The 14,118-nt window shown below is 41.3% G+C and overlaps 1 protein-coding gene across 4 annotated transcripts in view; it reads left to right on the forward strand.

Moving 5' to 3' along the window:
* Positions 1-14,118, forward strand: part of ATP6V1A (ATPase H+ transporting V1 subunit A) — a 30,549-nt gene that overhangs the window by 4,745 nt on the left and 11,686 nt on the right. For 3 of the 4 annotated variants that reach the window (XM_040572388.1, XM_040572369.1, XM_040572396.1), the window contains exons 2-6: positions 8,076-8,170; positions 10,142-10,270; positions 11,792-12,006; positions 12,750-12,887; positions 13,367-13,518. In XM_040572388.1, the coding sequence (XP_040428322.1) occupies positions 8,089-8,170; positions 10,142-10,270; positions 11,792-12,006; positions 12,750-12,887; positions 13,367-13,518 (716 nt within the window). In that variant the 5' untranslated portion in view covers positions 8,076-8,088. Of the gene's footprint in view, positions 1-4,537; positions 4,714-8,075; positions 8,171-10,141; positions 10,271-11,791; positions 12,007-12,749; positions 12,888-13,366; positions 13,519-14,118 lie in introns of those variants that run through there. The other variant, XM_040572379.1, reaches the window with a different exon arrangement.

Genomic DNA, 14,118 nt, shown 5'->3' on the forward strand with positions numbered 1-14,118 from the left:
AGAAAGTTTTAAAAGCATCTTTTCAGAAAAACTAATATGGTGTTTTGTGGCTAAATGCAAACAGCATTGATAAGGACTTCTTAAAAGTAAATTTTGCTTAATGAATTTGTTCTAGATCCATGAAATCTTGAGGGGTTTGTTATTGTGACAAATTTGCGTCACCTAGTAGATATTCAGACAACTGCCACCATACATAGTTTACGTTGGAGGGGCTCTGGCTATTCTGAAGAATCTGTAAATACTTAGGTAATTGAACATAAAATCTCCAAATGTGGTTTAACTTGCTTTAAAACATAAAGATGAAGTTTTCCATTATAGGAAAAGTCAACCTCAATTTAATTTCCTTTTTACGGGAGTCCCATGCGAATATGTGTGTTTGTGATTCCAACCAGGTGTTTCATTATACCAAAGTGCTGGAAAAGAGTGCTGCTATCTCCGAGGTGTATTAGTTTTTTTTAAAGGCTTTCATGCAAAATCATTCTTGATTCAGCTCTTCAAGCTAGCTGCTTTGTCAAATACATCACATAATAAAATGAAGATTCCATAATATCCCTACTTTAAAGACTGCTCTGAAAAATAAGGGTAGCGAAATGCTTCCTGTGAATTTGTAGCCAGTATTTTGGCTATCGCCCTTAGGGACAAGGGGTTGGGTAGTGATACGGTTCATAGAGGAGCTGGAATGTTTTAATGGGCCCAAATTACTAATATGTTTTGTTGTATAAAATACCTGACCCTAACTATAAATCTAGCAATAGTTGTTTTGTGAGATTGCACACCTTTTGTCATGTAAGTTAAGAATCTTCGACTGTTCAGAAGTTACTCTACTGAACCGCAGTAAAGCTTGCTGCTGGAATTGCTTATAGCTTTGCATTCATCTCATTTTGCTGTTTGTTATCTTAAAGGCTAGAGCAACAAGAAATATTTCAAGTAACAAGGCCAAATGCACCTAAAAGCTGAGTGACGGTTTTATTTTATGAAAACAAGGGTGGATACTTTAGCTTTGCAGTAATTTTAGTGAGGTTAATGAAACTACTGTTCATCTAGGGGAAATGACTGAGCATTGCACAAGGCAGATGGCTGCAGAACTTCTCAGCCCTAGCAGTTAGAAGACAGGATCAGGATGAGAAACTATGGTCACTGTAGGACACAGAAATGAATATTGTATTGGTATTCTCTGTTATAGCTTGGATATCTGTTGTGTTAGATCTTTATTCTGTGTGAAAGTCTATCAAGCCAAAGAAGGGGCAGGAGGCATTACAGTCTGAAAAGAATGTCAAATTTTTCACGGTCAGAAGTTAGTAAAGCAATGTAACAGCTCAGAAATAAGGGGAAGCTCATCCATTTCAACCTCTAAAGCTCTTCTGGACAAGCCTTCTGGGCTGAGAGGAAAGAACCACTGTAGAAAAATGTATTGTGGAATGCTGGGTGGCTTTTAAGTAGTCAGGTGGTGAAGATTTACTCACACGGACAAAGTGGCTTCTCTAGAAACAGGAATATTTTAATTGACAAAACTGGGATCTTTACTGATTCTAAACACAGTGTGACCACTGCATTTGAAGTCAGAAGGCTGGTTATCTACTGAGCTGATCAAATCTCCAGTGGGTCAAATCAGTTACGCAGTGAATGAGTTGCCTGCCTTTCTGCCTGGATTGATTTCTGCTCTGCTAACTTCTCGGCCATGTTCAAACACAGCTTTTCTCTAGTCCAGGTCTGCTCTAACTGAAGAAATCTCCCAAGCTTTTGCTAAAAGCTTGGTTGCTTGAATGGTATTTTATGGTTGGTGGTGCTTCTTGCGTGGACAGGCTTCACAGCCCCACTTTGTGGTAGGGGAGGGTCTCATGTTTATTTTATTACATATATATTCATGGATTTATGCATACTTGGCTTGTGTGTGAGATATGTTGTTTGCTTGAAGTATGAAGCTTATGTATATTGGCTGCCCACCAGTGAGTCCCCATGTGTTTGAGGAAGAAGGCAGTAGGAATTTGTGAATGAATTGCTGTGTTGCACAGTTGCACTTTGTAGCCATTGGCTTTCCTGAAGGCATCAGACTTCAGGAGAAGTGTACTGTACTGACAGTGGCAGCCTGTGTCTATTTCTCTTTCGAATACACCTGGATTTAACTGTACATGTGTTAAGTAGCAAGCCTCACATGAGAGGAAGTGGCTTTATAGCACCCACGAACAAGTTGCATGAAGGACAAATTGTCTTGTATGGTTGCAGGCAGTTCCATAGCTCTAAGTGAGCATTATTTACACAAATTCCTGACCTATCAAGAGCGGAGACAACCTCAGTGTGCCCTGTGGCAAGTGGAACTGTATGAATATTTAAATGGGAGGCTGTCTGTATTGTTGAGTTTAAGAAACAATGATACCTCTGGGCTTATGGCAAGAAGATTGGTACAGTTAGTGTCTCAATGCTATGATGCTCTTTTTGAAGAGAAAACTACGGCATGTTACAGGAGGTAAATCCTGCATGATTTTCTTATATTGCAGCTGATACAAAGTTGGAAGGTAGTTGTTGACATACCAGAAGGCTGTGCTGCCATTCAGAGGGGCATCAACAGTCTAGAAAAAATGGGCTGGCAGGAGTCTGATGCTGTTCAACAAAGGCAAATGGCAAGCCCTGCACATGGGGAGAAATAACTACATGCCCTGGTACTGGCTGGCAATCAACTGGCTGCAAAGTGGTTTTGCAGAAGAGGTCTTGGTGGACACCGAGTTGACCAGCTATATGCTGTCCTGAGTGCTGTGCCTGGTTCTGGGCTTTCCAGGACTTACTGGAAGTGAGTCCAGAAAAGGGCCACAAAGATTGGTTGAGGGTTTGGAGCATCTCTCTTAAGAGGGGAGGCTGAGAGTTGTTTAGCTTTGAGAAGAGAAAGCTCGGAGAACCTGACCATAAAGTGTATAAATACATAATGGAAGGGAACAAGGGAGGTGGAGCCAGACTCTTCTCAGTACCTGTTGAAAGAACAAGAAGCAATGGGCACACATTGAAATTCACAGGGTTCCCCTTAAACATAAGAAAATGATTTTTGTTTGTTTACTGCAAGGGTGATTGAACACCAGAGCAAGTTGTGCAGAGAGTTTGTGGAGTCTCCATGCTTGGAGGTAACCAGAACCCAGCTGGACGATCTGCAGAGGTGCTCTCCAACCTCAGTAATTCTGTTATTCGGTGCCTGAGAAACCTGGAATCATTTTCCATGCTGTATTATGGTAAAATTGCAACTGTGTAGTGTGAAGGAGCAAATGTCCTGAAAACGCTATTTGTCGTCCATTCCCAGTGACCTGTGTCAGAGTTCTGGCCATGCTGTTCCTTCCGGGAAAATATCCCGGATTGTAGATGCAGAAATGCTGCCTAACTTCTGCATTTGTCTAGTAACTCAGGCACTGTACTTTTTAATACTTCCTCTTAAAAATATCATCTGTTCAAAGGGGAAGTATAAAGTCTCCAACTTACAGCAAATCCACGTCAATGATTACCATATTTATGGGACCCATGCAACACATCTTCATGCATCTGGATAGTGGGATTTGTGCCCTGTACCTGTTTCTTTGGAAAACTTTATTTGGCTGGGTTTAACTGTGTAGGCCTCTTAAGCTTTCCTGGATATTGAATGTATGGGCTTGTATTCTAACTACATTTTCCTACCCAAGAAGTCAAAACACATTACTCTGTTTCAGATACAGTAAAATCTGTGACCTTAGTTCAAATTTACTCCAGCAGAATGAATCCAAGCACTGTTGACTTGCTAATATGATGTTGCTGCCTCTGAACTGCTAGTCTTGTGCTATTTAATACTGCTTTGGTTGGCGTATTTGAGCATTTGTGCCAACTTGACATGTTGCTTATCCTAGAACCTGCAAAGACAATCTCACGAAGTTGTGACGGTCGCAGGGAGCACTTTGGATCATGCGGTTTCTTGGGGGAGAGACCCCACAGCTGCTCGTCCTTTGTACAATATGCAGGACAGTGTCAGTGCCTGCTGATCTTCGGCACCGGATGCACGTGGCCGTCACTCAGTGTGGAGCATCAGTCTGTGTAGCTGAGGTGTTGGATCTCATGCAGCTGCATCAATGCTTCTGCCAACTAGGGGGAGGGCTTTTATGTTAGCAGCGGTAAGCCCCGCAAGACTATTTTGACAAGAATCAATACCTATTCTAAATACTCCAGCAATTAGCATTGCAGTGCTGTCAGCGCCTCCCTGTGCAGTCTGTTGTTAAACAGTCGTGCTGTTAAGCTGGTGGGGAGCGGAGTGCACTGGCATGGATATGTTACACTGGAGGCAAGCTGATCCCGGCAGAAAGCAGGCGTCTCTCTCTTTCTCCAGGATTTTTTATGCACCCCTTGGAGCATTTGGGATCCTTGGCTTTGCAGGAGGTCCTTGCTGTGAGCAATGTCTGCTGCTTTGAATTTCTTGGGCTCAGTACTGGGCACTAAGGAGGGCGCAGATGGGAGTTCGGCTGGGCTTTAGGTAGCTACTGCGGCATTCCTCAGTGCTGGTGGGAGAGAGACTGATGACTCATCAAGTCAGGTGGTTATGCCTCTGCTGTGTGTCAGAAATTTCTTTCCCCTCTGCAGCAGGCTTTCTCATCCCTGTGTGTAGGGGCACTAGAAGGACAATTATTTCTGAAGTGGTGATGCTTAGCTGCTGAATTCTTGCACTGCTTCATTTTCGGGGATTTGCGTTCCTCTGTATTTCTGCAAAATAAGGTAAGAATCTGTGTTTACATTAGTAAATAGTCACGGATTTTCCTCCTTGCTATAAGGAGGCTCCTTCTAAAGATCTCACCAGAGTCTTAATTTTGAAGAGATCTTTGTGCTTAGGCAGATCATTGTGTAAATTGGGGACTGATCAAATGTTTGAGGCAGAACCAAGGAATGGTAACAGAAAACAGCACCGAGAGCAGGATACTTCCATTATGGGGGGTTACCGTGTAGCCAAATTGCTGTGTTGGGGAGAAATAAAGATAGAAAATGAGGTTTGCTGGCCATTTCTTGTTTATCGATGACTATAGTGTTACTTTAAAGCACCTTTCAGTCTGAGATGTTTCTGCAGCAAGTAATATTTTGATTTCTGGTACTGTTATGCAGAATATGACCATGTTAGAGCTTAAAGCATGTTTCAAATTAATAGTTTATCAGTTTAACAGAAGGAAGGTTACTAATTTATATGTTGTAGAGGATAGAAGATTCATTTTTTTATGATACGGGTATTAAAATTAAGCTAATACTCTGTGTAGGTGTGCTAGTGGAGTTTGCCAGAGTGAACTGCATATCCTGTGCTGGCGAGAGGCCTCTGAAGGGCTGTAAGAATCAGTAGATTTCCAAAATGGCTAGCTGCTGTGGCTTCTGGGGTCAGTACGTATTGTCTGCCCACACGTGAAGTGATGTTCAGCAAATTCTGGCATGCTTTAGGGAAGTCATTTTATCTGAGTACTGACAAGGCAGACATGTAACAGTGTAGGTAAATAACGTTTCTGCCCTCTAAGACTTTTCCATCTAAAATAAACACCTAATGCTGATATGCAAAGATGAGAAAACAGTGTAGAGACAAATAACATTTTTTTCTTTATCTGCACTCAAGGTTAAAAGATTAGTAGCCCCTTAAAGAAGGGGTCAGCAAATGTGAGGAAGAATTCACCGCTTCTTTTACACTTGGAACAGTAGTAGATACTTGTGTTTCAAAGCAGTCGGTACAGCTGCTGAAGGTCAGGACAGGGCCAGGGTTCGCTGGCCTGTCCATAGGTGATCCTTCCCTGGTAGTTGGCTTGGACGGTAAGTGGGGAAGGTGGCTGTAGGAAGAGCAGCCACAGGAACAAGAGAGGCCAATGCTGGATGTGAGGAAGTTGCCTTTTAACTGTGGAATGACAGTTTTGAGGTGGTTCTTTGCCTCCCTGAAAAATAAACAGTTGCTTCAAGCAGCAGCTTCAGCCAACCTTCAGGTTTTGACTTGGATATGAAAAGTTAATTTAAATTGAAGCTGGCCTGTATTCTTCCCACCTTTGCTTACCTTGGTAATTTGAGTCTTTGCTAGGGGACCATGTACTGTCCAGTTGCCAAAGAGTGCCACTGATTCACTTAGGAAAATTGGTTTAACCCTTTCTTTATTGTGCTCCTCTAGAAGGTTTGGTATTTGGACTCTAGAGGTTGTGTCGTGTGGTGTGTTGAAGTGAGCATTTTGGGTGGATTTTATAAGACCAACTGCATTTTTTTCAGTACAAATAGTAATTGTGCTTAAGTTTTGCAATATTTTAATTGTCAGAAGCAAAAAAAAAAAAAGATGAGACAATCGTGTTGGTCCAATTAGAACCAGCTCTTACCAGTTGCTCAGGAACTGCAGATTGCTTTGTGAGGCCCTCCCTCTGCCACTTGTCAGAGGGGAATTATGAAAAATAAGGAGTGAAATTAAAGTCATCTTCAGCGCCTAAACAATAGGCAGCTTAAAGGATAAATTGTCATTTTAGAGAGTAGGGGGATCTAACAGATGCCTCACTTAGAGAAGCTTTGAGCTCTGAGTTACCAGTTCTACTCCAGGCTGGCAGCAACTGAGTCACGATCAACTGTTGGGGTGGCTGCTGTGAGAGGAACCACTGGTAGCCATGTTATACAACCCACTCCAGTGAGGAACGGAGCCTGGAAGACGCTGTTCATCGGGACAAATAGGAGTTTTGAATCATTGGAGGTTCTTTTCTTACAGAGATGAGCCACCAATTTAAAACATTCGTATTGGTAAAGAGACCAAGGGGCAGAGGATCTGTAGTATAGCATTAAAGAGATGGAAAATGGACATAAGATCTAAGGATGGCAAATGTCAGCTACCTATGGCTCCTGAAGAGCAGACAGCAAAGCAACTTTTAACAGTTGCAGAAGGGGTGGCAATTTAATTGTCGTCTACTCATTGTATACAGGGCAGGCTGCAAGCCTGTGTGTGCTTCTGTTTGCTGCCTTGCAGATGATGCTGGGTCAGGTCAAGCTTCTCGCGGGGACTGTGAGTATGAACAGATGCAGCGCAAGGTTCGCATCACTGAGCAGTGCTGGATAGGCCCTGTTGATAAGCAGAGCACGTCGTGTGCTGGGGCTACCACACTGCACCTTCCACCAGCACTGTAAAAGTGCCAGTAAGGTAGTGGGCAGACATTTGCCTTGCTGTTCTTGAACACCGATCAGTTTCCAAGGTAACACAAAGCATGATAAGGGCTGACAAAGCAAAACCCTTAAATGCTCTTACCAGCACCAGAAGCAGGACAGCCCAACCGCCAATTACAGGACAAACATGGATCTATGAGGTCTGTTTCTAAAGAGCTTTTCCTTGTTTCACTTCTCTAGTCAATAAATGGCAAGAGATGTGAGTCTGTTGTTTAACTGTTGTGAGGTGGGTTTTTTGGCCATTTTTCAGCACAGTTCCTCTCTAATGCTCCACAGGTTTCACCAAGAGCAAAGACTGCCTCATTCCTTTTGCTAACTGTGAGGCATGTGGAACAGACTTTCATGTTTGAGTGCTGGTGCTTGTCAATTTTTAATCTTTTTTTTTTACTCTGAACACTGATTCAGCAATCTGAGATAGCAAAAATTGAATTTCCACAACTAATATTTGAATTATTGCTTTTTAAAGAACAGTGGTGGTAAAGCAGCACCAGAACATTCTGTATACAGTAGGCTAGAAATCACTCAACCATGGAAAACTGTGTTTTGAAGGCGGCTAGATGAGATGTGGATGGCAGAAGAGGTCCTCCACTGTTTAAATATCTTGTTCGTTGGCTTGAAAGAAGACCAGCAGTTTTAGGGTATTTTTGGAGTGTGTCTCTTCTGTGGAGCATACTGGGGAGTGATGTTCCGCCGTGTGTTTCTGCAATAGTGGAAGCTAGTTCGTGTTTGCTTAAATTAGTTACTTTTTAGCGTTTTATTGCTTTAAAATCAGAGCGGTTAAGGTACTTCAGGCTGTATGAGTTCAGAATTATTCAGTGTTTTTTCTAAATGGAAAAAAAGAGTGCAGAGGGGAGGGAGACGATGAACTTCCTGCATATACTTGTGTTGTTTAGAAATGACTTTTTTCTCTTTTTCCTTCTGTACAGTTAAATAGACAAAATGGACTTCTCCAAGCTACCCAAAATCCGTGATGAGGACAGAGAGGCTTTTGTTGGCTATGTCCATGGAGTCTCAGGACCTGGTAGGTATTTTGTGAGGAAAATCATAGCTTCTGTTTCATCTAGTTTATTATTAATCGAGAAGTATTATTACTTGTTAGCTTGGAAGAAGTATAATAAAGTTCTGGGTGGGATTTTTTTTTTTCATTTTTAAGAAGGATTGCTGCCTTTTACTCTGATAAAAGATTAAGAAATATACTAACAAGGTTTAATGCTAATTAGTTTTATTTAAAGATATAATGACCAGTAAGCAGGCTGAGGAATAATATTTTTAAAAAAAAAAGTTAGCAAGCATTCTCAGTGAGATAAAGCCACTTGTTCAGGAAACTGCATTAAGCTTCTCTATAAACGTATGTGATGCTTAGTCTGTTCTCACTGAATCACAGAATCATAAAGGTTGGAAAAGAACTCCAAGATCATCTGGTCCAACCATCCCCCTATAACTAATGTCACCCATTAAACCATGTCCCTAAGCACCAGGTCCAACCTTTCCTTGAACACTCCCAGGGACAGTGACTCCACTATCTCCCTGGGCAACCTGTTCCAATGCCTGACTGCGCTTTCTGAGAAGAAACGTCTCCAAATTTCCAATGTGAACCTCCCTTGGCACAACTTGAGGCCATTCCCTCTAGTCCTATCACTAGTTACCTGTGAGAAGAGGCTGACCCCCAGCTCCCCACATCTTCCTTTCAGGTAGTTGCAGAGAGCAAGAAGGTCTCCCCTGAGCCTCCTCTTCCCCAGACTAAACAACCCCAGATCCCTCAGCTGTTCCTCATAGGGCTTGTGTTCCAGACCCAATCCCATTTGACCCTTTGGACTCTGTAATATTCAATTCTCTGCCATTGTCAGGCTGTCCTGTGTTACTGCACAGAGTGTGTGCTGCAGGTGTCAGGGAGGGTGGCAGTATGTGGTGGTATTACAGCTGGGAGAAGGATGACTGCTCCTCCTGTTTTATCACCTTAAATGGTTTATGTGGGTTCTGATATTAACAGCTTTTGAATTATATGCAGACTGTACTGGCTTTTCCTCTCCCTCTTGCACTGTTTTCAAGAGATGAAGGAAAGGATATTAATGTGAGAACAGAAGAAGAGCATGTATTTTTGTTAGTGGAGCTGCTTTGAGAAACTTCCGTGGCTTGTATCTACCTAAAGAAACATGCCAGTTCCTTAACTGCAGAAGGGGTGCTACAAAAGGCATGATAAATTTTGTCCTAAAGCAGCAACACCTTGTGTAGTAGTCCATGTGCAACCTGTTAAAATCGAAGTCAACATGGTAGAAGGCTGCAGGTCCAAAACAAGTAGACTTCATCTGTAGAAGTTTAACTTAAATGCCTTGAAATACACATCTCTTTTCTACAAAATAAAATATCAAAATAGTGTTTCCCTACACTTGTGCAGATGTCTGCCACTTCAGACATAAAGATACGCATTGCTTCTAGCAAATACCGTGAAATTGATCTATGTATGGAAGTAGTTTGTTAGTAAGAAACACTACCGAGTTAAACAGAAATTTATCAACTTGAAAATGCAAGTCCCCAACCACATCTTGCTGTAACTACAAAGTATCAGGTGACCTTTTGACATTTTCTTGTATGTTTTAATTTAGTCAGATGGGGAAGTGGCCCAGCTAACTTAAAGGGAGAAGTGACTATTTAATATGATGTCTGCAAAGTCCACTGCACCTCCAAAACCCTTAACATTCACCATCTGTCAGGATATACCAGAGGACTTGTCTGTATACTATGTTCTGATAGTATTGTCTTATGAACATAAAGGAACAGTGTAAAATGTGTGAAAGAAAGCTTTTTTTTTTTATTGCTTTTAAACTAAAAATATCAGGACTTGTGGCAGCCAAGTTATCCCTTTGTTAAATCAAGGATGTGCTTCTGATTTGGGTGAATACCATGCTTATCCTGTCCAATTCTTAGTGGCTTCTGATGAGCAAATTTGCTGAACTACAGGAAAAATATTCACATGTGTGTCTGTCTTCTACAGTGGTCACCGCTTGCAATATGGCAGGTGCTGCTATGTATGAACTGGTACGAGTAGGCCACAGTGAACTGGTGGGGGAAATTATCCGACTGGAAGGTGATTTGGCAACCGTCCAGGTATATGAAGAAACGTGTATCCTTTTCACTGATCCCTTTGGAGCAGCCAGACTGTTCAGTCCAGAACACAGCGGTGGTTATGGTAAAGGCGATGAACAAAGCTGGCTGGGACCAGCGCTTGGTACTTCCAATGCCGGCAGGCAGCAGCATCTGTTCTGCCACATCTTTTGTAAATTCTGACACTTTTGAGGTAAATCTTACCTTGCTTGGCTGTGTGACAAAGAATTTTTTTTGTTGTTTTACATGGAAACCAAGTAATATATGTTTAGGTTCACGTGAATTCAAGTATTACAGCTCCTTGCTAACAAAGTTGTTGGACAAATGTCAACCACGATTGGCAAGACTACCAAGCAGTAGTATTTGTCATATTTTTTTCTTTGCTTTTGAAAATTCTGCTTGTATCACACTTCAGAAGGAAATGTAAAGTGGGCAGGATTTCTTCTGGACAAACTATTCCAACAGATGTGATAAATTCTTTTTTTTTTGCTTCTGTATTGTGCTTGCAGAATCTGTGTCCAGCCAAGACACAGCCTGTATTCTAAAATCTAGTCTTAAAGTGGATTTCCTGTTGCAAGTGTAAAAGAGAACATAAGAGCAATTCATTAAACTTGAAGCCAGACATTTTTTTTCTCAGTCTTTTAAACTTAAGAGTTGGCTCTGCCTATGTGTAAAGGCCAGGAAAAAGCCTGTGCTGACTCCCAAAGTTTTGTTTTGGGGAGTTGGATGGTAAGTTGGTTACTAGATTGTGTCTGTACCTAATAATTTGTGATTTTAGTTGGTTCATCATTGTAATATTTAGTACCCTTCCATCAATACATTGAACAAATCCAGTGTTTTAAGTATATCTTATTCGTAGATCTCTTATGAGAGGATAATGAAGGCTTTCTGAACTCAATTTGCATTTACTCTCAAGTCTTACGTAGGCTTTTGAGGTTTTCTCTTGTATTCTAATAGGGCCTTTTGTGAAGGCCCTGCTGGCCTTTTGCATCTTTGGAGCTCAGGTGGTGCATAGACTAGACAGCTCAATTTTAGAGATGAGGGAAATGCTAATCTAAGACAAATGCTCTTTAAAATAAGACTCCTGACAAAAAGGCTCTGCAAGGCTCACAGTCAAAACAGTTGTGCTGTGTTTATAACAAATTACGAAGCAAAAAATTACATATTTTCATGGCATTGTCTGGCTTTACCAATAAACCTAGAAAGCAAGTTTGAAGACTTAAGACATGCGTGATGCTTTGCCATCGTGCTGCCTTGTACTCTGCTAAATTCATGCATGCAGTTGATTTGAACCATTGATCACAAAGCAGAATATATATTCCCCACTTCGCCTCTCTGGAGGATGAGCAACTTTGTTGCTTTAGCACTTTCAGCTTGAGTTTAGTATAAAGTCTACATGCTTCTCAAATGATGATACATAACATGCTAACAAAAATATCGCATTAAAGTTAGAAAGATGATTTAAGAGTATGATGATGTGAATGTGATGCCTTCTTCCCTGTCCTTTGCCTGGATGAACTTTTCCTCAGCAAATCTTCAGCTGGTGTCTCTGTAGGAGATCCTGTACTGCGTACTGGCAAACCCCTCTCAGTGGAACTGGGACCTGGCATTATGGGAGCTATTTTTGATGGTATCCAGAGGCCTCTGTCAGACATCAGCACTCTGACCAAAAGTATCTATATCCCTAGAGGTGTCAATGTGTCAGCTTTGAGCCGAGATGTCAAATGGGACTTCACACCTTCTAGAAATTTGCGGGTAGGTTCTGGTAAGCCTGTCGTCCTCTCTTGCTCCTCTCCTCTTGGAGTATAGAGCCACAGCAGAGTGTGAAGGCTGTGACTGCTGGTAACTGTGGTTACAATTAAGTTCATGAAAAGGGGTGCGAGGAGGTGTTAGTGATATATGAGAGTGAGGACTAGACAAGGATCATGAAAACTTACTCTGTGTGACTTACTGTGTGTTGTTGCTGCATATGGAAAACTTTCAAAGGTTTAATGTATTTGCAGTACTATAAAGAGCCTAGTGGAATTGCACTAAACACCAGCAGGTGGTACCTCGGCAAAAAGAATAACAACAGCACACATTTTGCTCACAGTGAAGGTAGCCTTAGAAGTGGAAAATATCGTAGCTTTAGCCCTTGGCATCTGCTTTTTTTTTTAATTATTATTATTTTTATTCCAGTCCTTCAGGTTAGTATATGCTGTCCTTCCTCTACTTAGCACATTAAGCTGAGAGGTATAAAAGGAACAAGGAGAATTCCTTGCACCAGTCAGTAATTGATTCAGTCCAAGCCTTGAAATGCTTCTGAACACACGTAGTATTGCTAGCAATGTGATGTTAGAGTAATGAGTTATGTAAATGGGCTACTGTGCTGTAGCAATGCATTTACAAAAGAAGTAATCATGGTGCTAGACTTAATAGCTATGGTTATATGATTCTTTGTCAGCATTTTTTTTAACTAGAGTTCTCACTTATGACTAATAGACTTGTTCTGATTTCAGGTTGGCAGCCACATCACGGGTGGAGATATTTATGGCATAGTGAACGAAAATTCCCTTATCAAGCACAAAATCATGCTGCCCCCACGGAACAGGGGTACAGTTACGTACATTGCTCCACCGGGAAACTATGACACTTCAGTAAGTCTCCCAAACAGCAGTTATCAGGATATTCCATATCTCTTTCGTAGGGTTGATGTACCCTTTCTGTTCTGTATGAAGCTACAAAGCCTTTCATGCAACAGAATGTCAGAGTTAACAATCACTTCTGCTACCCTGCCAGCAGGGTTTTGATGGTTGTGCAGTTACTTTCTCTGTTTATGACTTACCAGTGGCACTTAAGTATGCCGTGTTTGCTATTCTGTGTAGGGATCTACAGTATCCTATGAATATGAAAAGTTCACTTCCTCTTTAAATGCATATTTTTAGTTGAAGCTCCATCTTGTATTTTTTTCCTAGTAGTATTCTAAATATGTGAAAGTGCGTACCCCTGGAAGGGATGATAGGGTGTTGAAGTTGTATCAAAGACCTAGCAGCACAGAGGAGCTGAGATGAAAATTTGCATGCTGATCCAGTGTGCAACTGTTTGCTTACTTCAGATGTCTGGTGCTCTTTGTTAGGATGTTGTCTTAGAGCTGGAGTTTGAAGGCGTGAAGGAGAAGTTCACTATGGTCCAGGTCTGGCCTGTACGTCAAGTCCGTCCTGTTACTGAAAAGTTACCAGCGAATCATCCTTTGTTAACTGGCCAACGAGTGCTGGATGCCCTGTTCCCGTAAGTATTACCCTTGATTTTCTAGTATGTAAGAAATCTCTTTTAGGGGAGAGGGTGGTGTTAATTTTTAAAGGGCAAACAGACCCCAAACCTTCACTTTGTACCTCAGCATAAATCTAAAAAAAAAAAAAACAAAAACAAAACAGCAAAAAAAAACCCACCCACACCTAGCTGATAATATTGATTGATAATATATCTATATCTGCCAGGAGAACCTGCTAGTGGAAAAAGGTTAAAAAGTTAGTTTGACAAGATAGTTCTTGTGCATTAATCCAGTAAAGAATTGACAAGTCTAAATTTAATCATGCCAAATCTACAGAAAGGCTATAGCTTTCAAGCTTGGATATCTCCATTTGAGCACATGAGTAGGATCTGTTTCCATGGTCTTGAAGTTGTGCATTTCTACTTACGAAAACTGTCACACAGAATTGTAACTCAAAATGCCTTTTTAAACGGCTAACTTCCAAGGCACTGAATTTGGTAACTTTTGGTCCTAAAATATTGTGCTGCTTATTCTTATAATGCGCACTTAAGTGCAGTTGATATTCTTTTCTTGATGTTTGAATTCCATCAGTGCTTCCAGCTGTGAAAACAACCATG

Source organism: Cygnus olor, chromosome 1, assembly GCF_009769625.2.
Source record: "Cygnus olor isolate bCygOlo1 chromosome 1, bCygOlo1.pri.v2, whole genome shotgun sequence".
Lineage (NCBI taxonomy): Eukaryota > Metazoa > Chordata > Aves > Anseriformes > Anatidae > Cygnus > Cygnus olor.